The 26,869-nt window shown below is 53.5% G+C and overlaps 2 protein-coding genes across 32 annotated transcripts in view; both read right to left on the reverse strand.

Moving 5' to 3' along the window:
* Positions 1-200: 200 nt before the first annotated feature.
* On the reverse strand, positions 201-15,986 carry FHIP2B (FHF complex subunit HOOK interacting protein 2B). 7 transcript variants are annotated; one of them, XM_008979165.3, is made up of 17 exons: positions 15,861-15,986; positions 10,040-10,118; positions 8,336-8,508; positions 7,324-7,428; positions 7,104-7,226; positions 6,629-6,871; positions 6,319-6,515; positions 5,885-5,993; positions 5,582-5,658; positions 5,055-5,244; positions 3,860-4,005; positions 3,623-3,751; positions 3,063-3,153; positions 2,744-2,887; positions 2,280-2,420; positions 1,980-2,080; positions 201-1,813 (listed from the first exon to the last, which is right to left on the reverse strand). In XM_008979165.3, exons 1-17 carry the CDS (start codon positions 15,903-15,905, stop codon positions 1,675-1,677), a joined length of 2,232 nt encoding a protein of 743 aa, XP_008977413.2. In that variant the 5' UTR covers positions 15,906-15,986; the 3' UTR covers positions 201-1,674. The 7 variants fall into 7 exon arrangements, with proteins under 7 accessions (XP_008977413.2, XP_078203423.1, XP_078203425.1 ...); XM_078347297.1 differs by having other exon boundaries at positions 7,324-7,529; XM_078347299.1 differs by having other exon boundaries at positions 8,302-8,508.
* Positions 15,987-20,514: 4,528 nt separating this feature from the next.
* The window catches only part of DMTN (dematin actin binding protein), a 34,568-nt gene continuing 28,213 nt past the window's right edge, over positions 20,515-26,869 (reverse strand). For 24 of the 25 annotated variants that reach the window (XM_078347326.1, XM_078347320.1, XM_078347313.1 and 21 more), the window contains 2 exons: positions 22,786-22,850; positions 22,373-22,615 (listed from right to left, as the gene is read on the reverse strand). In XM_078347326.1, coding sequence (XP_078203452.1) covers positions 22,388-22,615; positions 22,786-22,850 — 293 coding nt within the window. In that variant the 3' untranslated portion in view covers positions 22,373-22,387. Of the gene's footprint in view, positions 21,680-21,836; positions 21,918-22,163; positions 22,230-22,372; positions 22,616-22,785; positions 22,851-26,869 lie in introns of those variants that run through there. The other variant, XM_054243775.2, reaches the window with a different exon arrangement.

A 26,869-nucleotide genomic window follows, 5' to 3' on the forward strand; every position in this document is an offset into this window, starting at 1 on the left:
CTGCTCGGCCAAGAGTCTCTGGCAGGCGCTGGGGATGAGCAGATCTGTACTGCCAGAGCCTGTCTGTTTACCACCCACCCAACCTCCCTGCTCCAGTGCTAGAAAAAGAATTTGTCTTCCTTGGGGAGGAAGATGGTCCTGAATTAGCATTGGAGTCCTGGGCAGAAGGAGGGGAAACCTGGCCAAGAACAGACACCGTGTCCACGCAATCACACCATTTATTGCTGTGCTGTCCGGGGAAGACACCGTGCAGACACCAAAGTGCATTGAGGAGAGGGGAGGGTCTGTGACTCCCAGACCCTTGAACATTTTATGAATCTAGGAGTCCAATCCTAGTTCATCCACGGAGATCTGCATTAACCCGTCCACATTAACCCACGTTCCTGTACCCACACGGCACAGTGCTCTCAGAGTGGCGAGGTCCTCCCCCGCGGGGAGGAATTCGGGAGAGGCAGAGGTCACTGAGTTTCCTCCTGTTTCGTGTCACCCCTTGGCAACCTGTGCCTGGCTTCTAGAAGCAGCATGGGCAAGAAAAGGAAGCGAAAGAGGCTCTGGCCTGCTCCTCCTTGCCCAGAAGCAAAGCCAGCAACTGTGTAGTCCTGCTGTGAGGTAATGCCTGGCGCCGCCTGTGTATTCCTGCAGGTCAAGACAGATTCAGACCGGGTGGGGTGGCAGCCCCAGCCACGGAGGGCAGGCAGGGAGAACAACACCAGGACTGGCTGCCTGGGCCACAGCCACTCCCTGCCAGGCCCAGGGGCCTGGAGTCTGGGAGTGCCCTGCCCTCATCTGTCTCCTGAGCTCCCTGGTCCCCCAGAAGGGTCTTCCATCAAGAACACTGGGCACTGGGCAGAAGGGAGGGCGAGGCCCGGCCTCTCCTAGTCTCTGACCTCTCTATCCAGGTGCTGTGGACCTGCTGAGACGGGTTCAGAAGGCGCCAGAGGAACCAGCTGGACCAAAGCCGGGCACCCAGCTCCCCGGCTCCCCAGCTCCTGGGCCTGCTCCCCTCCTGGCAGCAGCTGCACCAAGGTTCTCATTAGCAGCAGCCCCCGCCTGGGTGTGGAACATGCTTTGGGCATTTGCCATGAGGCGGCTAGGAGTTTCACAACAGTTTCCAGGGGAGCGGAGCAGGAAGAGGGGGCTTCCCCGACAATCCCATTAACTGCTCCTCCATGGGCCAAGCCATGAAGAAAGGGACAAAATGTCAGGTCTCACCAGCTCCCATGATACCTAATGTGACAGACAGGGCTCCAGGCCCCATCTCCCTGCCTGGGCTCCCCACCAGTCTTGGAGGCATCAGCTCACTCCCCATCTTGCCCGTGGAGTTGAGTCACAGGTCTTGGCCCTGGCCACAAATGGTCAGTACAGAGGGGGCCAAGCACAGAGCACCTGAGGGTCTGGGGTTTGGGTGCTCACCTGGCCATCACCCAGCTCCTTCAAGAAAGCCCCAAGGACCCTGCCACCTGGAAAGCCATCTGTTTGGCTCCTTGGCACCTGGCAGGCCCATTCCCTGAAACCCAGTCTGGTGTGGTCAACATGCCATGGCCTCCTTGAGTGAGCATAAGAGCCAAAGCCCCCAATCCCAGGAGGGGAGTATGGTGGCGGTGGCAGTGCCAGACAGGAGGCAGCTCTGGGGCAGAGGTGCAAACAGGAGTCTCCCACCGCCCTGCTCCTGGCTCAGATCTGCCCATCCGGGGCTGGGGAGACGTTCTGGAGAGGACCATTCGGGGGAAACTTGACAAAGGCAATGGCAGCCAGCTCCTTGCAGAACTCCTCCAGCACCACCACGCCCTGGAGTAGGGTCTGATGGTCCAGCCTGAGGGGAGATGGCACAGGGAGCATGGCTGGGTGGGGGCAAGACTGTGCCCAGCACGACAGCCCAGCATCCAACAGGCTTGACCCTGTGGCCGGCCACTTCCTCTCCCAGAGGCACTCTCAGCCCTCCTATCCCCCAGGCTTCACCTGGCACCCTTGGTACTCACTGCTCCCCAGGAGCCTGGCCCATCAACTGCTTGCGCACCAGGAGCAGCTTGCCCGGGAACTGGGGCACCCTCTGGATTCTCTGCATCAAGTCCCCGATCACCTAGAGTGGGAACCACAGGGGACTCAGATGGGGCCATCCCCTAGCCCTGCCACACCGTGCAGAGCATGGGAGTTTGTGGTTTCCCACGCACTGGCAAGGGTGCCCACTTCTCTAGCCCCCAACCACCTGCCCTGTTCCCCTTCCCTGCTGTCCCCTCCACCCCCACTGGGCACACTCCCTCGGGCCACGGCATCCTCACCCTCACCAACACGGAGAACAGGCTCCTGCAGCCGGGGGCCAGGCTGATGTAGGGATCCAGGAGGTACTCATGGATATGGGGGTGGGGGAAGAGGGCAAGCCGGGACAGGACCGAGGTCACCTGCAGGTTCAGGCTGTATGGCTGCAGGAACAGTGGCCAGAGCTGAGGGTTGGCAGGGCTGGTGAGCATTTTGCATTCCCCCAGCAAGGTGTCTGGCCAGTGTGAACGTGTGTGGGGGTGGGAGGCTCATGTGATGTGTGTGTCATGGATTCCATGGGGCTGAGGGCCAGAACATGTTAGAACGTGTAGAGCAGGGGCGAGATGGGGCTTCCCACCTGGAGAAAGGGCAGGGGTGCTGTGGCGCAAAGGAACCAAAGCGGAGGCAACCCCATGGCCAGCCCCTGCTCTCGAAGGATCCCAGAGGCACCAGCCTGGCCTTCTCCTGGCCAGGGCCCACTGGCTACCTGATCCAGAATCCGGGACATGCGGTCAAACAGCACTTGGAGGAAGTGGCCCTCGAAGAAAGGTCGCTCGGGCTCATGGAGGTCCAAAGGTATAGGGGTCCGAGGCCAGCCCCAGGGCGCAACACGGGAGCTGCACTCCTGGAACTGAGACAAGCGGGAGAGTAGAGACAGCGGGTCCAAGGGGTTGGAACCAGAAGACAGGGCCCCATGCAGGAGGGATAGGCAGGGGTCCTCGGGCAGATGAGGAGGGGAACCCAGAGCTTATCATCCAGCCGTTCTGAAGGACAGGAAGTAGGAGCTGGTGGCAGGAGCCACTCACCAGGCCATAAGCATCGTGGACGTATGTGTCATAGCCTGTCTCCTCCAGGAAGGCAGAGGTCTTGGCTTCCTCAGGGACCAGGCACAGGAAACTGAGAGACAGAAGCTGGTGTGGAGGCGCTCCAGGCTCCCCCTGTTCCCCCTGCTCTCGGGACCCCATCTCCCTCCCCAACTGGACCCCATCAGGGCTGTGGCCAAAGAAAGAGTAAAATTCAGGCCATGCACGGTGGCTCACATCTGTAATCCCAGCACTTTGGGAGGCCGAGGTGGGCGGATCACCTGAGGTCAGGAGTTTGAGACCAGCCTGGACGACATGGGAAAACCCCGTCTCTACTAAAAATATAAAAATTAACTGGGTGTGGTGGTGCATGTCTGTAATCCCAGGTACTCAGGAAGCTGAGGCACGGGAATTGCTTGAAACTGGGAGGTGGAGGTTGCAGTGAGCTGAGATTGTGCCACTGCACACTCCAGCCAAAAGTGATGGAACGAGACTATCTCAGAAAAAAAAAAAACCACAACAGTAAAACTCAAGTGGTTCAGACCGCCTGACCTGCTCCCCACCTGTTGACAATCTCGGTCACTGCTGTTTTGCCATCGTAACTGGTGGCAGGAACAGGGTGAGGCTTTGCTCGAGGTTGAAAGCCGGAATCCAGGAAACTATCGGTGAAGTAGGGGTCCTCCTCCAGATCTCTGTGGCCAGGGCAGAGCAGCAGGCACCAATAAATGAATGGACAGAGTGAGTGTGTGAGTGCTGAGGGGAGGGCTGGGCTGGGTCCGGAGGGCGCTGGTTTCACTTACAGGTTGTCCTCGTAGCTCTCAGGCTCTGGCGAGCCCCGGGCCACATAAGGACGGCCCTCGAGGTTGCGCAGGACCAGGCTGCGGATGATCCCCTCATCGGGCTTCTGCAGCAGTTCCTCGAACAGCCGGAGTGTGGCGATGCTGATCTGGAGCAGGAAGGGGGTCAGCAGGATGGCCCCTTCCCCACCCGGCTCCCAAGGGTCCCTTGCCATTGCTGTAAGAAAAGGCCTCCGAGGCAGAGTCACCTCCCCTGGCTGGATGCTAAGGTGGCAGGTTTTGGAGGGAATGGGTCTAAGGAATCAGTAAGTCTGGGTGGTCCCCGTTGCGTGACTAATTTGATAGGCGATTTTGGGCAAGCCAATTTACTTCTCTGTGCCTCAGTTTCCATGTCTGAGAAATGGGAGTATCAACCTCAGCTACCTCACAGAGTAGGTGTTAGCCCTCCAGCAAGCCAAGTGAGTACAAAATCAGAGTGCAAACTATAAAATGCCATCAAAAATAAGCTGGGCATGGTGGCTCATACCTGCAGTCCCAGCACTTTAGGAGGCTGAGGTGAGAGGATGGCTTGAGGCCAGGAGTTAGAGACAGCAGTGAGCTATGATCACACTACTGCACTCTAGGGCCTGGGTGACAGAACAAGACCCTGTCTCTTTAAAAAAAAAAGAGTGAAGCTGAGGGTAGAGGGAACACGGGGAAAAAATTAATTAATTAAAATAAATTTTTAAAAATGGTGGCTCATGCCTGTAATCCCAGCACTTTGGGAGGCCAAGGCAGGAGGATCACGAGGTTAGGAGTTCAAGACCAGCCTGACCAACATGGTGAAACCCATCTCTACTAAAAAATACAAAAACTTAGCTGGGTGTGGTGGCACATGCCTGTAATCCCAGCTACTCAGGAGGCTGACGCAGGATAATTGCTTGAACCCGGGAGGCAGAGATTGCAGTGAGCTGAGATCGTGCCACTGCACTCCAGCCTGGGTGACAGAGTGAGACTCTGTCTCAAAAAAAAAAAAAAAAAAAAAAAAAAGTGTATAATCATAGAAAATTAGTGTGTGACAAAAGTGGCTCGGCAGTATTCAGCAGTTCAGCGTCTCCCAGCGGGGAGTCACCTGGGAACACTAATGAAATGGGAAGAGTGTTCAGGAACTCCCTTTGGCAGGGGTGGTGGAAGGAACAGAGGTGGTCTCCCGCCTTACCTCATCAGAGAGGTGGTCACAGTGCCCAATGAGGTGAGCATACAGGGCACAGGGTTTGTCCCCAGGGGCTTCAGGCTGGCGGTCTGTGCCCAGGAGGAAAGTCACAGCCTCCCGAAGCAGCGCAGGTGAGCGGAGCTGGCGCAGCATGGCTGTGAGGAGGGCAGTGGAGGTCAGGATGCTCGGCTCAGACCTATGGGAAGAGGGCACCTTAGCTATGCCTGGTATGCAGATGGCACATGAGTGCAGAGGGAGAACCTTGCCTGGTTGCCTCGAATCTTTGGCTGGTATGTCTCTGGTCACTTGCCCATCCCTGCTGAAGTCCTGCAGGGAAGGGTAGGAGGCCTTCGTTTAGCCCACTTAGCTCAGAGCCATGTGCACATCATGGGGCAGACCTGGCAAACATCACCCAAGGGGGCCCACAGATGGGATTCTGGTCAAGGAGGTGCCTGGCCTTAGGGACAGGAGGCTGGGTTGGGTAGGCGGTTTGCTGTAGACCACAGCCATGCCTGAGGGAACTAGACACTTACACGTGCAGGAGCTGGGGCTGTAGGGTCTCCACGAATAACTTCTCAGCCACGGCCTTCGCCAAGGCATCCGCAACCACCTGGGTACCAGAAAGCACAATGTCAATGTGTTTTGTACTTACCATGATGCCCGCTGAGAAGTAACCATGTCATTGCACAGCGCCTGATGCCACCAGAGAGGGTCCCGGCCCACTGGGGCCCCGCTTAGCTCCTGGACCCGTTTCCATGTCCCTGCTCCACTCAGTCCTCGAGACAGATGGTACAGGGAGCAGCGTGAGACCCCTGCCCACGAGTGCCCCTGCTCACCATGTGTGCCTCTGTGATAAGGTGGTCGCAGTAATCAAACCAGCCCAAGAAGGCAGCCAAGGCCTCCTTGCCAGGGAAGGAAGCCTCATCAGATGGGGCACTGGGTAACCTGAAGGGAGAGGGGAGGGAAGGCTCAGAGTGCAGGAGGAGCATCAAGGTCTTCCTCAGTATCTCCTGAATCTGGGCCCTTCCCCTCTCCTGTGGAACCTCTGCTGCGGCGGTCAGTTATCTTGGGGGTTTTATGGACAGAGGCAGCAAAAGCAGTGATTTCCTGGAAGGTGAGAAGACCTCTGGGGATCAGCTGCAGCCCTGGGAAGAGGGTGACCAGCAGGGGTCCCCAGCCACGTGGAACACCAGGGGAACTGGCCGTCAAAGACAGGCAGGGCTGCCAGCTACCGAAGATGCTGGCCAGCCTTCCCCGGCTGGGCACCCACCTCCAGCTGATGCCCTCTAAGGTGGCAATGTCTGCGGGGTCCAGGAAGGCAGGCATTGACCGGTACAGCTGGCAGAGGTGCCAGACGATTGCGCGGCAGCAGGGGCTGCTCTGTGCCAGGTAGGTGGCGGCTGCTGGGGAGGCTGTGCTCACCAGGAGTAGCAGGTTCTCCTGGGCCTTCAAGGCCACCCGACTTTTCTAGGGGATGAGAATACGATTTCAGGGACATGCATGTGAGCCCCCAAATCACCTCCCAACCTTCGACCCACCCTTCCCCTGCCCCCCGCCCTCTCCACCTCTGCCACCAGCACCTTGCTCCGGCAGAGCCCAAGCAGGGAAGTGATCAGGTTGCTCTCTGCAGTCCCACCGTCCAGCTCCTCAGTCTCAGTCAACAGGGGGTTGTTCAAGGTCTGGGCCCCACAGGGCTCCCCATCCCGCTGGGGCCTGGCAGGAGCACCATCCTGGGAGCAGTCCTTGTCCCTGTGGCTGGCTGTGTCCTTAGGTAGGGCATCGGGTTCTCCACATGCCTTCTTCCTAGCTACAGTCTTTTTACCCTGCAAAGAGGGTGGGATGAGGCTGCCAGGCCTGGTGGGGACCACTTCCCAAGGTCCCCCACAGGGAACACAGGGTGGGCTGCCAGCAGGGCCTCTGCCTGGAGGTGAAGGGGAAGCTGCCTGCGCGTCTCCCTGGTACCTGCTCTCTGCTTCTGCCTCCTTAGGAGGGCCGAGGGGGCTTGCCCCTGGGGTTCCAGGCCCTCCCCATCCTGTTCCCGATAGGAGTGCTCACTTCCAGGATGTAGGCCAGCAGCTCTGGGTCCTGCTGGATCTTGGAGCAGAGGACAGTGGTGAGCTGCACCTCCTCCTTTTCTGTAACGGATCCGGGAACTGTCCCACCAAGTCGGAGAAGTTTCTGGAGGAGCAGCAGGACAGAAACAGAGGGGAGTGGGATGGCAGGGGAGAACAGGGGGCCTCATGCCCAGACACCCCTTGTCCTCTGGGCCCCTCACCTGCACAGGCCTGTGGACGCTGAGGTAATGCAGCAGAGGGTGCTGCACCTGGGCCAGGACTCTGCTGAAGAACTGGAACACCTGCTGCCGCATGCCTGGGGGGTACTGGGGCCGGGACAGAGCCCTGTCAGAAGCCATCCCTGGCCCGGAACACTCCACCCTCGGGGAGTCCCAGGGTCAACTCCTCCCTGCATGCCTGGGGGGTACTGAGGCCTGGAACAGACACAGCACCTGTCAGAAGCCTCCCTGCCTGGAACATCCGCCCCTAGAGAGCCCCAGGCTCAACTCCTCCCTCCGTCCCTGCTCAGAAGGCACCTTCTCACAGGCCTGCTCCCCTCGCCCCGTTGTTGGAAACTGGCCTTCCTGGGGCTCGAAACCCCTTTTCCTGCATCCCTTTGCTCCATAACTGGGTCATTATTGACACACCACAGGACTGTCCTGCCTCTCCCAAGAATAAAGAGGATTCTTGTCGGATTCTCTTTATTTAAGAGACAGGGTCTTGCTCTGCCTCCCAGGCAGGAATGCAGTGGCACGATCACAGCTCGCTGCAGCCTCCATCTCCTGGGCTCAAGCAATCCTCCCACCTTGGCCTCCCACGTAGCTGGGGCTACAGGCATGCGCCACCATGCCTGGGTCTTGTCAGTCTGAATCACTGCTGTTTCCCCAGCATCTAGAGCTGAGCCTGGCACGTGGCAGGCCCATCTTTGTGGTGTCAACAGGGAACAGGAGCCCCTGGATGGTAGGATGTTCTAAGTGAGACAGCCACAGTGCCTGTCCCATTTGCTCACCTCCCCGAAACTGCCACTTTCAGTGACAGGATTGGGAAGAGCATAGGCAGAAAGGCCTGGAATCCAGGGAGCTCCGGACTTCCCACCTCAGCCTGTAATCCAGGGGGCCCTGGGCCCCCCACCTCGGCCTTGTCCTGTGCACAGAGGATCCTCCGCCTCGGCCTGGCCTGGAGCGCAGAGGGCCCCCGACCTCAGCCTTGCCCAGCATGCAGAGGGCCCCCCACCTCAGCCTTGCCCAGCGTGCAGAGGGTCTCCAGGATCTTGTGCTGCAGTAGGTACTCCAGGCAGGGCCCTGCCTCCCCCATGGCTGCCTGCTGCTGCTCTTCATACACCAGGATGTCCAGCATCTGCTTCAGCCGCCAGGGAATGTCTGTCTTCTTGGCAGGGGTGTTTTCATCTAACGGATGTTTGGGAAACAAGGGTGAGTGGCGTAAAGAGGGGCACCCTGGCTTGAAAACTTCACCCTTTCCTGCCAAAGCACAGAAAGGGGAGGGCCTGTCCAGGAGAGGTGGGGGAAGAGAGCGGCGGCCAACCGGGAAGAAGTTTACAGCGGATGATTCCATATTTAAGACAAAAGTCCTTCCAGGCTTAGGACACAGCCCTCTGAGAACTCATGCATGCCCAGTGCTTTATCCCGGGGCGGCAGCACTGGGTTCCTCCAAACCCTGGGATAGGTACAGAGACAGGGACACGTGGTCCTGGGCCCACAGACCACTGCCTGTCAGCTGTGGGCCTGAGTGAGACGATGTGGGCTCAGGGCTCTTGTCACATAACTTAGAAGGTGGCTGCTGGAATTACAGCTGAGAGAGAACCTCCCCTACGGACAGAGAAGGCAAGCCTCTGTTTTTCACAAAGCAGAAAAAAACACCTGTGCCACCACCTTCAGCTCTGACCCCATCCTGCTCCCTCTTCGAAGGCCCTGACAGGGAAGCTACTTAGTGGGCTTTTGCAGTCAGAGTCTCAGTATGTGTTCTAAAGAAAGTTCTGGTGCTTTAGGACTGGCCTTGGAGCATCCCCTAGCTTTTCTTTAAGGTACAGGAGCTTAAGTAGGGGAGCCTGCCCCTCAGACTTCTGACCCTTCTGGTCTAGGGACCACTCTGGAAATGAAAGAGCTGAATCGGGCTGGATTTAAGCCAGTTCTGATCTTATCTTACTCTGTTGGTGGACTGAGGCTCCCCTTCAAGAGATCTTTAACCTGAAGAGGTGGTTCAGAACCGGGGGTGCGCTCTTGCCCCCCAGGGAACATGAAGCAATGTCTGGAGACACTTCCGGTTGTCCCAATTCGGGGGTGGGGTGTGCTACTGGCACCTAGTGGTCAGAGGCCAGAATGACTGCTGCGCATCCCGCATCACCCAGGAGAGCTGGCACAGGGAGGGCTCCAGGTCCAATGCAAACCTGGTCTAGCAGAACTCTCGGGGTCCCACAGATTTCTGAATTTCTTAGGCTGGCCTAGGCTGGAAAGAAAGCTGGTAGAAAAGGTGTGGGCTGGAATCAGGCCAGCTGGCTCTGGGAAAAGGGGAATGTGTTAAACTCTTCTTTTAATCGGTAAACCCCAGGCACTAGCTCCTGGGGCCTGAAGGCCTGGAACTGGAAGCTGGGGGAAGTGCAGCAACCTCTTCCATGGATCAGGCCACTGAGATGCCCACCTGGCTACTCCTCCCTCACACAGCCCCTTTCCAAAAGGTCAGGGTGGGACCGGCAGCTAAATTATCAGGAGTGAGGTGGGACAGGCAGCTAAATAATTAGGAGCGGAAGCAGCCCAGGACTCTAGGTCTTCTGTCTGTCTGGTTCTGTCTCCATTCACTTGGCTCGAATTCTGAAGGACTGGGCACATGACCTTCCCCAGGATACCTGGATTGTGACATTCTGCCCACATCTTCCTCCCCGCTTCCTCCAGGGTTCCCGAGCTGGGGAGGGCCAGGCCCCACCTGTGGTCTCAATGTAGTAATGTGTGATGCCCTTCCAGTGCTCCACGAAGGCCTGCAGCAGGTCAATGCTGGGCTCCCGCTGCGGAGAGAGCAGAGACACAACCTCGGCGGGGGCCACAAAGGCCAGGGAGCCCCTGACCTCGTGGGTGTCAGGTTCATGCTAGGCCTTGGAGGAGGCCCCCTACTCCCTGGCTTTCAAAGGGAATGGTAACACATTTCCTCCAGGACACACTGGCACCGTCTCCATATCTTGCCAAGGATCTCCTGGTGGGCACTTCTCCCTAGATACCCCTCCCTCCTGGAAATGCTGTTTTCTTGATATATGTTACAATCCTGTCCTGTCCTTAGCAATCCTGCTAAGAATGTTGCTGGGGAAACAGACACAGACACAGATTATTTCAACACAGCATGGTTATGCTACAGTAGAGGCACCTAGAGGACAGGAATGCAGTCCCCCAAAGAAAAACAAATGATACAGATGGAAAATGAGGCAAAGGCCAGGTGCAGTCGCTCACGCCCATAATTTCAACACTTTGTGAGGCCAAGGTGGGCAGACGGCTTGAGTCCCGGAGTTTGAGACCAGCCTCGGCAACATGTCTGTCTCTACAATTTAAAAACTAGCAGGACGTGGCCAGGTACAGTGGCTCACACCTGTAATCCCAGTACTTTGGGAGGCTGAGGTGGGCAGATCAGAGACCAGCATGGTGACAACCTGTCTCTATTAAAAATAAAAAAGTAGCCGGGTGTGCTGGCACGTGCCTGTAATCCCAGCTACTCAGGAGGCTGAGGCAGGAGAACTGCTTGAACCCATGAGGTAGAGGTTGCCGTAAGCCGAGATTGTGCCACCGCACTCCAGCCTGGGCAACAGAGCAAAACTCAGTCTAAAAAAATTTAAAAAAGAAAACACTAGTAGGACATGGTGTGTGCCTATAGTCCCAGCTACTTGGGAGGCTGGGGCAGGAGGATTACCTAAGCCCAGGGAGGTTGAGGCTTCAGTGTGATCGCACTGGTGCACTCCAGCCTAGGTGACAAGGTAAGACCCTGTCTCAAAAAAAAAAAAAAAAAAAAGAGAAAAAGCTTTCTCATTCCTGTTAATGTGAGAGTCTATGAAAATCTCTTCAAGACCACCATGGGCTCTGTCCAGCCTGATGGGTAGGTAACATCAGCATGATATTAACAAAGTGCCTTTCTTATAACATGCTTTCGTCTTGTGTCCAAAGCCTGAGCCTGCACAACCGCAACTTCTTAGCCAGTGCTGTTCTCATTTCCTCCTCTACTGGCTCCTTCTATCAGCCTTGAATTCTGGTTCTGCTCTGGGCAAGCCTCTAACCTCCCCCTTTTCCATAAGCACTCTCTCCATCTCTCCACTACAGTGGTATAGCTGATACCGGCCTTGCACTCAGAACCACCACTTTCCCTGAAAACTTCTACAAAAAAAAAAAAAAAAAAAAAAGAAAGCCATTCCTTCCCTTTTCTTGCAGAGTAAATGCCTGCAGGAAAAAAAGAAACGATTCCATCATCCCTCCCCACAGGTGTGCGTTTCTGCCTCTAGGTCTTTGCCGGGTCCACTCCTCTGTCCAAGGTGCTCTGATTCCTGCTAACTTGTCTGGACCCTGAGAGTGCCCAGTGAAGTTCAGTCCCCAGCAGCTCCACCAAGCCCTCTCCAGTGTCCCTGCCTGTTTGCACCTCTCTTTGACCCCACACTTTGCTGCACCACAGAGCTGAGTTCTGTGCCCACCATGTACAAGACACTATGTTAGATGCCACAAGCAACGTGAGGTCAAGAAACACGCCATGGAGAAGACATCAGACTGCACTGAATAATGAAACTAGAAGGAAGTAGTGTGAGGCCGCAGGAGAGGTGGAAAGTAGTGACCTCTCTGGAAAAAGGGGTCACTTCTAACAGGCGAGGCTTTACCAAGGCCACATCTGAACCAAAATTTGAAGAACCTGGTCAGTATCAAAAAGAGCAGGAAAGACAGTCCCTGCAGAAAGAACTCTGCAAAGTGTGTCTGGGGAAGGGATGGGCTGGTGAGTCTTTGGAGCCTCTAATGCCCAGCCAAGAAGTCTTGATCATTTTTTGCAAGCAGCAGGTCAATGACAGCTTTTTTTTTTTTTTTAGATGGAGTCTCACTGTCACCCAGGCTAGAGTGCAGTGGTACGATCTCAGCTTACTACAACCTCTGCCTCCTCAGTCTTCCAAATTGCTGGGATTACAGACATGTACCACCACACCTGGCTTTTTTTTTTTTTTTAAATGTGAAACAGAGTCTCCTGCCTCAGTCTCCCAAGTTGCTGGGATTACAGACATGTACCACCACACCTGGCTTTTTCTTTTTTTTTTTTTATGTGTGAAACAGAGTCTCACTCTGTTGCCCAGGCTGGAATACAGTGCTGTGATCTTAGCTCACTGCAACCTTGGCTTCTCAGGTTCAAGCAATTCTCCTGCCTCAGCCTCCTGAGTAGCTGGGATTACCTGCCATCATGCCTGGCTAATTTTTGTGTTTTTAGTAGAGATGGAATTCCACCACGTCGACCAGTCTGGTCTTGAACTCCTGACCTCAAATGATCTGCCCACGTTGACCTCCCAAAGTGCTGGGATTACAGGTGTGAGCCAGCACGCCCGGCCACTGACACCTTCTGAGCAGTGTTTTAGGAAGATTCATCTGGCAGTTGAGCTTGGGAGAGGAGATAAAGGCAGGAAGAATGCTTAGGCCACTGCAATGTGGGGGGATGACACTCAGATGACTGGAAACACTCCCCTGGTCTGCAGGCCATCTTTTCTTTCAAAGCTTGTTAGCAGGGGCCACAACCCTCCTCCAGGTGGCACCACCCAGTTATTCCAAATATTCCACACCTATGGAGTGACCCCATCTCACCACACTGCATGTGACAGTGCCTGCTGGGATGAGCACCCGTCTCTCCTGCTAGGTAAGCCCTCCGAGGACCAGGGTTCTGTGTTTAACAGCTAGCCTGCCCTCCGTGGACTCAGCACATAGTGAATACCCATGAATATTTACCAAGTATCGCAGGAAGCTTCTGGAGACATTCTTTCCCTAGTTCCTTGTTTTAGAAAAGTCCTCTGGCCCTTTACCAGCCCTACGGTTATCTCAGTTTCTGCAATGGGGTTTCCTTTAGCCTCAAAATTGGCTTATAGTCTTCAAAAACCTTGAGCTGGGCTTTAAGCAAAAAGAACACTGCAGTACGAACAGAAGACACAGGACGGGCAGGTTAACCAGCACAGGTCATTGCACGGCTGGTAACACAGGAGTGTAATCTTTTCCTGACTCCAGGACCAGCTATGGTAACTCCAAGCCAAAGGCACTGGACCCAACAATTTCTTTTAAAAGATATTATTAGTGGCCGGGCATGGTGGCTTACACCTGTAATCCCAGTACTTTGGGAGGCTGAGGCAGGTGGATCACTTAAAGTCAGGAGTTCGAGACCAGCCTGGCCAACACAGCGAAACCTTGTCTCTACTAAAAATACAAAAATTAGCCAGGTGTGGTGGCGCAGGCCTGTACCCCAGTTACTTGGGAAGCTGAGGCAGGAGAACCACTTAAGCGGAGGCTGCAGTCAGCTGAGATCGCCCCACTGCACTGCAGCCTGGGCGACAGAGCAAGACTCCAAAAAGCTAGGCTGGGTACAGTGGCTCACGCCTGTAATCGTAGTACTTTGGGAGGCCAAGGCAGGCAGATCATGAGGCCAGATGTTCGAGACCATCCTGGCCAGCATGGTGAAACCCCATCTCTACTAAAAATACAAAAAATTAGCTGGGCATGGTACATGCACCTGTAATATCAGTTACTCGGGAGGCTGAGGCAGAACTGCTTGAACCCAGGAGGCGGAGGCTGCAGTGAGCTAAGATTGTGCTACTGCATTCCAGCCTGAGCGACACAGAGAAACTCCATCTCAAAAAAAAAAAAAAAAAAGGTGTAATAATTCCTAGTCTGCTGGCTCAGAAGAGGGCAGGGAGGAGCATTCTTCCTCCTTAATGAGGAGTCAGCTGGCTTACTGGCATCACACATTATTTGGTGACCCAGGCCCACGAAAGACCTAGACTGGAAGCCTGGTGGTAGAGCAGAAAAGAAATTCCCATCTCCCTGTAATCACCTGGGGCCAGCCACACTTCCTGGACATAGCCTATGTGGTAAATGCTAAAGGGCCTAGAGGGTCGCCTGCCTAAAACGATCTCCCTCCACTGCCCAAATCTCCTCCTGCCGCTGATGCCTGTACTTTGTCATTGGGAGCCTTAGAAACTGACTCCCAGCCAGGTGTGGTGGCTCACCCCTGTAATCCCAGCACTTTGGGAAGCTGAGGCAGGAGGATGGCTTGAGGCTACAAGTTCAAGACAAGCCCAGTCTCTACAAGAAATGCAAAAATTAGCCAGTCGTGGTGCCACATGCCTGTAGTCCCAGCTACTCAGGAGGCTGAGGTGGGAGGATTGCCTGAGCACAGAGATGGAGGCTACAGTGAGCCAAGATCGCACCACTGTACTCCAGCCTGGGCTCATGAATAAAATAAATAATAAAAAAAAGAAAAAGAAATTCACTCCTTAGGACTGAAGAACTGTCTGGCAAATGGAGTGTTCCCCAGAGATATTAATTAGTTTACCATACCACTTTTGAGGATGACAGCTGTTTTGACTGGGGATGGGGAGAAGGGGTGAAAAAATCATTTTGGAACCTTCTCTACCTGAATGTCCCAAGGCCCTGGACGTGGGACAACAGCAGGGCTAAGAAGCGGGAGGGAGCCACAGTTTCTGACTTTCTTCCCAAGTGTGCCTATGGCTGAGCCCTCCCTTCCACAGGAGCTCCCATGAGGGTGGGGGAGGAGGTGGTGGGGAGGAAAGAGGGTGAAACCCAAGGCTGCTTCTCCTGAGAAAATCTGATCCTCATTAATTGGGGGAAGATTTACACTAGGAGGCAGCAGTACCGCTGACTTTACAGCTTCTTGACAGAGTTACTTTCAACGGCATCCCCCCACCCTACCTACAATGCACTACATACAACCTGCTGAAGGAACCCTAGTAAGTGGGCAGCCAGGGGCCAGCCCGCAGGCCCAACAAAAAACGGCAAAAATACAAACTGTGATGGCATGTGAAATATCAGTGGATTCTCTCCGCCTCCCCTCGCAGGGCCACAGAGGCCCCACCACAGGCGGCCTCTCCCTAGCTCAAAGTCAGTTTGGCTTGCGATGGGTGAGAGCCACGCTGGAAACTCGCTTTCGCCCAGCAGGAGGCGGTTTCCCGGCTGGGCGGCCACCCGCCTGCCAGGGTCCTTCCCCTTCGTGGGGACTTGGACCAGCAGGGCCCGCACTTCCCACGTCTCGGGGTGACGGGCAGGGCGTCCCGCATCCCAGCAAGGTCCCCCGGTTGTCTGGGAGGTCAGACCCAGGGGAAGGGACGGCGATTTTTCGAGACCGGGCGAGGCGGCGGAGTGGAGAAGGGAAAGGAGGAAGGCCCCCAGGGGCTGCGGAGGCGGCCTGGGGCTCCGGGGGCCGGAAACACCCCTGGGGGTGACAGGAGCGTCCCCGCGAAGGCGAGTTCGGGAACTGGGAGAGACTCCGGGGCCGGAACGCAGAGACAGGAAGCGACGCGGGAGCAGGCCGGGGAGGTGGGGCGGTCGGGAGGAGTCTGGGAGCGGGCCTGGGAAGAGCGAGGGGAAGCGGGGCGCGGCCGGCGAGGGGAGGCCGGGGAAGGGGCGCCGCGGCCCGGGGGTCCCTACCCAAGGGGGCCCGCCCCCGCCCAGCTCCGCGCCCGCCCTCTCCCTGGCCTAGACCCGCGGCCCCGGGCAGCCCGCCCCGACCCTCCCGGCCTCACCGCCCCCACGGCCTCCTGCAGCAGCGCCCCGAGCCGGCTCAGCATGATGGCGTCAGGCCCCCCGGCTCCCTCGGCGGAGGGAGGCGGCGGCGACGCTCTCGGCGGAGGCGGCGGCCCGGTGGCCTCGGCGGCCCCGGCGTGGCGAGGGAGGCGGGACCAGGCCGCTCCGCCCCTTCTCGTTCCAGCTGCGTGGCGCTGGCTGAGCCGGGCTCAAGGCGCCCCGCGGGGGCGGGGTCCGCCTGCAGAGGGCCCTGAGAATCGGCCGAGGTTTTCTCTTTTTTCCCTTTCGAGACAGGGTCTCTCTCGGTGGCCCAGGCAGGAGTGCGGTAGCGCGATCTCGGCTCATTGCAGCCTCCAACTCTTGGGCTCAAGCGATCCTCCAACCCCGGCCTCCCAAGTAGGTGGGACTCCAGGCGCAGGCCACCACCCTGGGGAGGTCTCACTACCTTGCCTAGGCTGAACTCGAACTCCTGGCCTCAAGCGACCCTCCCGCCAGGGTCTCCTGAGTAGCTGGGATTACAGGCGGGAGCTAAGGGAGGTGTTTTCCATGAGGAATTATAATTCCTCCTGAATTGAAGTCTAAGGCAGCCCCAGCCACATGGGCTGATGAGCTGATATGTGCTGGTCCCAACCAAAATGTGCAGTGTCAGGCACACCCCGATTTGGAAGATAAGGTAAGAAAGGAAACAACGTGAAACTGCACTAACCATGGCTTATATTGATTACATATTAAAATGACTATTAGGTGTGTTGGGTTGAAGTATGTTGTTCAAATTAATTTCACGTGTTGCTTTTTACGGTTTTGAAATGGCAGTCAAAATTGATTAATATTGATGTTGAAGTCTCCCACTATTATTGTGTGGGAGGCAAGAACAGACAATATAGAGAGGAATATAAATGAATTAATGGAGTTGAAAAACACAACATGAGAACTTAGCAAAATATGCACAAGTTTTAATAGCCGAATTGATCAAGCAGAAGAAAGGATATCAGAGGTCGAAGACCAACTTAATGAAATAAAACGAGAAGACAAGAATAGAGAAAAAAGGATAAAAAGGAATGAGCAAAATCTCCAAGAAATATGGGACTATGTGAAAAGACCTAATTTACGTTTGATAGGTGTACCTGAATGTGATGGAGAGAACGTCACAAGCTGGAAAATAACTCTTTAGGATATTATTCAGGAAAACTTTCCCAACCTAGCAAAGCCGGACAATATTCAACCCCAGGTAATATAGAGAACATTACAAAGATATTCCTCAAGAAGAGCAACCCCAAGGCACATAATCGTTAGATTCACCAGGGTTGAAATGAAGGAGAAAATACTAAGGGCAGCCAGAGAGAAAGGTCAGGTTACCCACAAAGGGAAGCCTATCAGACTCACAGCAGATCTCTCAGCAGAAACCCTACAAGCCAGAAGAAAGTGGGGGCAAATATTCAACATCCTTAAAGAACAGAACTTTCAGCCCAGAATTTCATATCCAGCCAAACTACGCTTCACAACTGAAGGAAAAAGAAAATCTTTTATGAACAAGCAAGTACTCAGAGATTTTATTACCACCAGGTCTGCTTTACAAAAGCTTCTGAAAGAAGCATTACACATAGAAAGGAACAACCAGTATTAGCCTTTCTAAAAATATATCAAAAAGTAAAGAGCATCAACATAATAAGAATTTACATCAACAAATGGACAAAACAGCCAGTTAACATCAAGTGGCAGTAATCCTAAATTTAAATCGACTAAATCCCCCAATCAAAAGATACAGCCAAAACCCATCAGTATGCTACATCCAGACCCATTTCACATGCAAGGATACACAAAGACTCCAAACAAAGGGATGGAGAAAGATTTACCAACCAAATGGAGAGCAAAAATAAATAAATAAATAAATAAAAAGCAGGAGTTGCAATTCTCGCATCTGATAAAATAGATTTTAAAGCAACAAAGATATAGTGGTAAAAGGATCAATGCAATAATAAGCGCTAATGATTCTAACACCCAGATACATAAGACCTATAAAGAGACTTAGACTCCCTAGACACCCACACAATAATAGTGGGAGACTTCAACATCAATATTAGATAGATCAACGAGACAGAAAATTAATAAGGATATCCAGGACTTGAACTCAGATCCGGAACAAGTAAACTTAATAAACATTTATAGAGCTCTCCACTTTAATGGAGATAAAATACAATGGAAATAAATACACAAAATATACATTCTTGTCAGTACCACATCACACCTACTCATAGGTTTAAATGAAATATTGTTCGGCCATTATTATTAAGCACAATTATTGGCATAAAAGAAGTTTTCAATACACATTTTTAGCATAAAGCAACATTCCCGTTCTCTCTCCCTCTTTTTCTTCCTCTTTCTTCCTTTCCTTCACTCCTTTTTTTTTCTTTCTTTCCTTCTCTCCTTTCTTTAAAAAAAAAACTTATTATTTTTTTAAATATTAGTAGAGATGGGTTTTCACCATGTTGGCCAGGCTGGTCTCAAACTCCTGACCTCAGGTGATCTACCTGCCTTGGCCTCCCAAAGTGCTTAGGATTACAGGTGTGAGCCACTGCGCCCAGCCTTAGTGTTTTTGTTTTTTTTTTTTAATTTTTTATTTCTATAGGTTATTGGGGAACAGGTGGTATTTGGTTCCATAAGTTCTTTACTGATTTGTGAGATTTTGGTGTACCCATGTATATATACACTGAATCCAATTTGTAGTCTTTTATCCCTTGCCCTTTTCCCACCCTTTCCCCCTCAGTCCCCCTGAGTCCCCAGAGTCCATCGTGGTTTTTTGTTTTTTTGTGACAGAGTCTGGCTCTGTCACCCAGGCTGGAGTGAAGTGGTACGATCTCAGCCCACTGCAACATTCACCTCCCAGGTTCAAGTGATTCTTGTGCCTCAGCCTCCTGAGTAGCTGAGATTACAGGTGTGTGCCACCATGCCCAGCTAATTTTTTGTATTTTTAGTAGACACGAGGTTTTGCCATGTTGGCCAGGCTGGTCTTGAACTCCTGAGCTTGGTCAAACCTCCTGCCTCGGCCTCCCAGAGTGCTAGGATTACAGGTGTGAGCCACTGTGCCTGGTCCATTATGACAATCTTATGCCTTTGTATCCTCATAGTTTAGCTCCCACTTACAAGTGAGAACATGCGAAGTTTGGTTTTCCATTCCTGAGTTACTTCACTTAGAATAATAGTCTCCAGTTTCATCAAGGTTGCTGCAAATACCATACATTCGTTCCTTTTTACGGCTGAGTAGTATTCCATCATAGACATGCTCTAAATTCTCATGAACTGAAAATCCTTTAGGACCTAGGGTCAAACCTGCCCCTACCACATACATTTCCCAAACCCTGTCCCCAGCACCCCTTAGGGTTCAATGACCTTGACATTTTCCCAAACAGCCTGGGAGCTCTTTGTGGACAAGGGGCAATGCCAACCTCATCAGCTGTGTTCCCCATGCCCAGAGCAGGGTAAGCCCCCAGCATTTTCTGAATGCTTAGTATCGGGTATGCGTGCAGAGACCTTCTCTCTCTCTCTGCAGCTTCTAGTCTGCCCTCCTCTGCTTCCCCTTCACTGACCACGGGACCTATTGGGAAGACCCTGGAAAGCTGAATGCCATCTCCATTCTCCACTCATTTTGTTACTGTGCCTCTGGGCTTCAGAAGAAATGTCTCTGTCCCAGCATTTCTCCTTTGCTAAGAAGATGACAGGGGTCTGCCCTGTTGCCCTCATAGGTTTGCTGACGGATGTAATGATGTGGATGCAGCAGACTCCTACGATGTAAAACAATCCCTCACACATGAGGGATTCTCACCCACTTTGCTAGGAACTCAACTCGAGGACTCAGGCCAGGCCCCAGCTCCAGTCTCAGGTTCATAAGTTGGGCACCCTCCAACTCACCTGGTCCCTCTGAGCACAGGCCTCTTCCTGTCCTCCAGCCAGGTGAGGCCGGCCCCTCCCCACGTAAGCACACACCTGCAGGCAGTCGTCCGCCTTGTCTTTCACTCAGGTCTGCAGCCTCTCTCCCACCCCCAACCCACAACCCAAAATTCCCTGTCTATTCCCCCTGGGAGGCCTTGCCAAATCAACCAAGACCAGATTCCTATCTTCCCCTTCTGGCCTCCCCTTGACTCATCCTCCAGCTGCCATTTCTCCATTCCTTAGTTTCTCCTGCCTAATTCTTGGCAATCCACTCACCGTACATTCACACCCCGCTGACCTTTTCTGTGTGTCTGGCCTCCCCATTGGACTGTGAGTCCCCTGCCTCTTGGGAGGAGCGATCATGTCCAATGTTGAGCCTGGGCACCAAGGCAAGCACGTCAGACCTTGGTGGAGGGCTAGGGCTGTCTTTCCTCTCATCCTGTTCTCTACTGGCTCCTCTCTGAGATGTGAGTTCCCTCTGGCCCCAAACACAAGGGTTCCTGCCCCCATCACAGAGTCCGTGAAGGAGAGGCAGACATGCCCCTACCTAGACAGCTGCTCCTTCTGCAGCCTGGGCTTGGGGGAAGAATATTGTGCAACTGCCTCTCCTTCCCTCCAACCCTGTGTGGCCTCTGCATTTGAACCCTGGCTCCCAGGGCTTCCCTAAGCCTGATATTGATTGCCCCATTCACCCAGATCTGGTGGCTCATAAGAAACAGACGGATGTAGGGACCCAATGCAACCTTTTAATTCCAAGCAGAGTCCCCCTCCCCCAGCATGGTCACACACACAGTGGAAAGGGATGCCAGAGTCTGGGCAAGAGCAACACCCAGACCTGGGCAAAAATATAGATATCATTATATACACATGTGGACTGGAGAGAAGTCAAGCTGGGGGTGTGAGTAAGGTAGGGCAGGGGCAGGTGAGGAAAGCAGCTGGGGGGCCCCAATAAATTACATTCTTGAGAGAGCATAGTGTGGGGGTGCATGGGTGTGGGTGACAGCTGATAGTCAGAACACTCCAAAATGTGCCAGGCCTGGCCTCTGGACCCCATCCAAGAGAGGCAGAAGACCCAGCTTCAGCCCGGTGCCTGGTTTCCACTACATGGCCCAGAGGTGGGTGGAGAGCCACGGTTGTGTGTAGGCAGCTTCTCCTCCCTAAGCTGAGGCTTCTAGGGAAGCCGCAGGGCTGGGGCAAGAGGCATCGAAGCTCAGGGATTGCAAGAGGAGGTCAGGGCAAGCTGAAGGAGTGGGGGTAACCTCCCTGCTGGAGGCTGAGCTGGGGCCTTTTCTCACTGGAGTCAGAGGAGCAGGAGGCTGCAGTGCAGGAAAGCTGTCAGGAGTGAGCATGGGAGGGCTGGGTGGGCAACACCAGAGCGTGGAACTCTTTCTGCCTGACTGCTTCCCACCCCTACGTCTTCCCTCCAACTGTTCAAGACAGGCCTGACCATCAATGCCCCTCATCCCTCCTCACCCTCTGCTGGGGGTCCTTCATATGGGGTGAGCGGCAGGGAGAGGGCGCAAACAGAACCTCTGTGTCCTGGAGCCCGGGCTTGCTTTGCCCTGTGCAGAGAAGGCCAAGGAGGAGAGCAAGAGGCTCCCAGGCGTGAGGGGAAGAAAGTCCGTGTTCACTGCCCAGGACCGCAGAGGCCTCGGCCCCGCTCTACCTGAGGACAGGAGGCCAGCCTACTTCCATCCCACCTCCTGCCCCTCCCAGCCCTCAGGGAAGAACCCTGAAGCAGCGGGGGGAGGGGCCGTCCCAGAGCAGATGGGGGCTATCAGAAGAGAGAGGCCTTCTTCTTGAGCTCATTCCGCTTCCACAGAGCCAGCTTTCCAAACTCTTCAGGGGACATAGCAAACACCCTTGAGAAGTCCTCTGCAGACAGATGCCTCTGCACGGGAGAGCGGAGGGAATGGGGCAGCTCAGCATGGGGTGGGAGCTGCACTGAGTGACCGAGGGGACACTCATTCAAAGAGGCCCCAGGTCTTCCCCGGGGCCGGAGAGTGCCCGTGGCGTGCCCCCCCATCCAGGGCATCTTTCTTGCCTACCTCCAGCCGCATCCGATCCACACCCGGTGGCAGCTTGGTTCGCCCCTTGTTGGTCACCACTAACATTTCATAGGGATAGATCTGGGGGCAAGCGGAGGGGAACTTAGGCTCACAGAATGTCATCAACGGACCCCCTTTGACTCCCTAGCCCCCCCCATCAACCTGCAGAGGCCACTGGGGTTCATGCCATCTTGTCCTCTGTCTCCCCCAATATCCCTGCCATCCCTCCCATTTTCAACATCAGGAGAACCCCATAGCGCATTCCACTTGCCTGGCCTCTCCCCAGCCTCCCGCCCCGCTGCAGGCGCTGGGTCCCCTGCCCCTCACCTTCTGCTCCAGCACACAGGGCAGGGAGTTCCCCCGGTCCATCCTCCCCCTCTGGCCCTCTCCATTCTGGGGAGACCAAAGCCGTAGTGAGCCAGAGTGGGGCAGGGAGACCTTCCCAGCCTTACCCCAGCTTCTTCACCAGGCAACTCTGTGGCCCCACAACCCCCCTCCCCTGACACTTCCAGGCACCAGGACCCAGCTTCTGCTGCTCCACCTGTTCCCCTTCAGGAGGCGCTCACCTGCAGGCCTGTGAAAAAGAAAGCACAGGGTTCAGAGGCAGCTCCCAGGTAAGCAGGCCAGCACATCTGACCTCCCAGACCCCTGCCCACAGTCCAGACACCGGCTGCCCAGGGTCCCGTGTAAGCCCCTTCCCCAGATCCCGGCACCAGGCTCCACTTCTCACCTGGGCTTCCAGTCTCACTCCCCGATGGGCTGAATTCTGTGGACTGTAGCTAGAAAGGAGGCCAAGGAATCAGAGATAGTTGGGGACATTCATTCGCCTTTGGTCCCCTTCACTTTGGGGATCTCCCTGCTCCCTGAGGGGGCCCAAGTGGCACCGTGCCTCAGCACCCACATGCACGCCCCTCCCATGTAGTCTATATCTCTGGTCCTGAGATCTTACCCGGCTCAGGGTGGTCCTGCCATAGGCAGGGAGAGAGGAAGATTTAGACGTTCCCTGGTGCAAGGCTGAAAGAGAGCAAAGGCCCTGGGTTCAGTCCCTTTGGCCCCTACGGCCCTTCCTGAGAGAGCTCCCTCACTGGCCTTCCACGGCTGGGGCAGGGCAGGAAGGGGTCATGCTGAGGGGAACCTGGTGGGCTTCTCCCAGCTCCCAGCTCCTACTGGCAACCTTCAGCAAGCAGTACAGTGCTGGCAAGCCTCAGCTTTCTCTACCACCATCTTCCTTCTAGCTAACTAGACCCAAATATACAACAGGGCCCAATGCCTGAGTGTGAAGATTGAGAGTCAGCTGGAGCCAAACCTCACATCCAAAAATGAACCTCTGGAATACACAAAGAAATCTAAATCGCCAGGCATGGTGGCTCACACCTATAATCCCAGCACTTTGGGAGGCCAAGGCAGGCAGGCCACATGAGGTCAGGAGTTTGAGATCAGCCTGGCTAACATGGCAAAACCCTGTCTCTACTAAAAATACAAAATAAGGCAGGCGTGGTGGTGCACATTTGTAGTTCCTGCTACTTGGGAGGCTAAGGCTGGAGAATCATTTGAATCTGGGAGGCAGAGGTTGCAGTGAACCGAGATTGCGACACTGCACTTCACCCTGGGCCACAGAGGGAGGGGCTCCATCTCAAAAGAAAAAAAAAAAGAAATCTAAAATTGAATCACAATAATTACATTATTATAATTTTGTTAACAATGTTAGTAATCAAATCTAAAAAAATTTTTTTATAGAGATAGGGTCTCACTGTGTTGCCCAGGCTGAACCTGAACTCCTGGACTCAAGTAATCCTCCTGCCTCTGCCTCCCAAGTACTGGGGCTACAGGCAGGGGCCACCTGCCCAGTTAGTAATCATATTTGTTTGTTTATTTATTATTTTTGAGATAGGGTCTCATTTTGTCACCCAGGCTGAAGTGCAGTGGTGTGATCATACCTCACTGTAGCCTCGACCTCCCAGGCTCAAATGATTCTCCCATCCCAGCCTCCTCAGTAGCTGGGACTAGAGGCATGCACCATCACACCCAGCTAATTTTTTTTTTTTTTTTTTTTTTTAGAAACCAGGCCTCACTATGGTACCCAAGCTGGCCTTGAGCTCCTGGGCTCAAGCAATCCTCCCACCTTGGCTTCCCAAAGTGTTGGATTACAGGCGTCAGCCACTATGCCTGGCCTAGAAATCGAATTTTAAAAATCTGACATTATACTACAGAAAGAGTCTTGTTGTCAGCACTGTCGCTGGGGATTGTACCAGCAGTCAACAACTTCACATCAGCATTACTGGACCTCAGCCTCAACTTGCACATTTAATAGCATCTCTACATTTTCAAACACTGCAGATTAGAATCCAAGGAAGTTTGTTTCTGGTAATATGTTTTCCTAGAAATAACTCTGTACCTAAGATTCTTAGCTTGAGGTTATCTCAAAGTGCCTCCACCTCCAATTACAAGAAATGGCTGGCATCTATAGCAACTGATTCCATAAGCATTTTTGTATAAGTAGTTAACTTCCATAGATTCAAAACTATGAGAACTGTCTTCTTAAAATATTCTTTTCTTGATACAGAGTCTTACTCTGTTGCCCAGGCTGGAGTACAATGGCAGGATCTTAGCTCACTGCTACCTCTACCTCCTGGGCTCAAGCAATTCTTCTGCCTCAGCCTCCCGAGATTACAGGCAACAGCTGACATTACAGGCACCTGCCACCACACCTGCTAATTTTTATATTTTTGTTAGAAACAGAGTTTCACCATGTTGGCCAGGCTGGTCTCGAACTCTTGACCTCAGGTGATCCACCTCCCAAAGTGCTGGGATTATAGGCATAAACCACTGCATCCGGCCTCTTCTTAAAATATTCATATGAAATTTGTTGCTTGGAAGAGTTTGATTATTGAGACACAAACTCATTTCTCCCCTGACACTTGTTTTTATTTTGAAAATAGCTTTCACAACAACCATTCACTATTGAAGCATTTTACTCTTGCAATAAGTATACATTTATTCAACTGACTGATAGAATTTCAACCTTCAAATCCTGCACAAAAATTTCCCCCTGCAGATTGCTTACAGAATGCTTACGTGTGTTCCAGAGCGACTATTCCCGTGTCACCATTAAATCAGCATGACATACCTGTTTATGATTCTAGAATTCAGGTTGTTTTAATATATCAGTAACCTACGCAGTCATGTGATCATTAATCACCCACAAGTTCAGGGACACCAAAGATGACGCGGACGGAGGTAGGCATCTGGTATTCGACTTCAGGAGGCCAAAATGGAAGTTAAAGAGCCAATCTGGGCTGAATAGAAGATTCTGGCAGAACACTGACACTGAATAATCCAACCTTCAGGCAGCCTCTGTCCACATCAGTCTTCCGGCCTTAAATCTTGATTCCACATTCTCTGAAAAACCTCTGAAGCTCTTCCACCCCCAGAGACAGCATTCTGAGAGCTCTCCCTAACTGCCTATTAACCCTGAGGTTAACCTATTAACCTTGTATTCCTCAGTTGCAGTGGTTTTCACCTCTGCTCCACATAAGACAACCCTTTCAAAGGGTCACACCCAGGATCTTGTCATCAGCCAGACCACGCTGCCTAGAAATCATCAGCTTGGACCGTTCACTTTGTGGCTTTGGCTCAGCTCCATCCCTACCACGCACAGCTCACCAACCTCATGGTGACCTCCAGTTTCTTCATTCCCCTTCTGCCTCCCCCACCACCTGCCTTCGGTCGCTGCCTTCTCAGCTTCAGCCCTGTGGCTGGGCACAGTGACTACTTTCATCAGCTCCTCCTCGGTGTAGCCTGGACCTTCAGCACCTTCCTCACAAAACGCTAACCCAGGGCCAACCCAACAGCTGCCCTCCTGCCCCGGCTGTGGACATACAGCCCACTTTGTAGTGATGAGCAGCACAACCAAGGCCAAGCCTCCCTCCACAGCAGTTCCAGATCCTCTCAAGTGTCCAAACTCTCTCACCAAAGCCTCCTACCATTCCTATCAAGTCTCACCCCCTAATGCTCAGCAGATGACTCAGCTTTTCATCTGGCCTGCTCCTGGATCCAAGTTCCCAATCCCCACGGGAGGCCTTTGGAGGCCAGCCCCCCACACATTCTGAGGCTGGATCTCAACCAGCCCTCAAATTGAATCTATATATACTTTAGAGACAGGGTCTCACTCTGTCACCCAGGCTGCTGGAGTGCAGTGGCGCAATCAGCCCCATCTCAGCCGCCCACCTAGCTGAGACTACAGGCACACACCACCACTCCCAGCTAATTTTTTTATTTTTTTGTAGAGACAGGGTCTCACTATGTTGCCCAGGCTGATCTCAAACCCCTGACTTCAAGCAATCCTCTCACCTCAGCCTTCCAAAGTGTTGGGATTACAGGTGCGAGCCCCTATGAGACCTTTAATGGAAGCCCTGGGCACCCTTCCCTTCTTTCTCCGTACAATCTCACTTCCTTCTCACCATTTCCTGCCACATATTAGCAAGCCAAAGACCCTCAAGCTCCTGACTCTGCCTGATGCGCTTCCCACCCTGATGCGCTTCCCACCCACAGTGCTCTACACGGGCCACTTCATCTTTCCCTGAAAATCTGCCTCTCTTATTATCTCAGTTCCAAGTTGGTCATCACCCAGCACCCAAGACAAAAACCTCAACTCTGCTCTCTCACACCTCCCACGTTCAATCGGCTACTGGATTCAATCGTCTATATATTTCTGAAATCCATTCCCTCTTCTCTGGACCCACATCTATTTTTAGCGCTTATCCAGACTATTGGAGCGTGTAGTAGACTGTTTCTGAAGATGGCCTGCACCATCGCCTCCCATCTTTCATGCTTTCTGCAGTGAGACCATGTGGTGCCTGTCATCAAGAAGTAGAGTCTTGGCCGGGCGCAGTGGCTCACACCTGTAATCCCAGCACTTTGGGAGACCCAGGCAGGAGGACTGCTTGAGCTCAGGAGTTCACTACCAGCTTGGGCAACATGATGAAACCCCATCTTTACTAAAAATACTAAAATTAGGCTGGATATAGTGGCTC

This window comes from Callithrix jacchus, chromosome 13 (assembly GCF_049354715.1).
Source record: "Callithrix jacchus isolate 240 chromosome 13, calJac240_pri, whole genome shotgun sequence".
Taxonomy (NCBI): Eukaryota; Metazoa; Chordata; class Mammalia; order Primates; family Cebidae; genus Callithrix; species Callithrix jacchus.

Coding starts and splice junctions, on each gene's coding strand:
- FHIP2B (XM_008979165.3), bottom strand. CDS start 15,905: ATGCTGAGCCGGCTCGGGGCGCTGCTGCAGGAGGCCGTGGGGGCG. Junction 10,119..15,860: donor TGCAGGAGGCCGTGGGGGCG/GTGAGGCCGGGA, acceptor CTCTCTCCGCAG/CGGGAGCCCAGCATTGACCT. Junction 2,888..3,062: donor TCCACGATGCTTATGGCCTG/GTGAGTGGCTCC, acceptor CGCTTGTCTCAG/TTCCAGGAGTGCAGCTCCCG.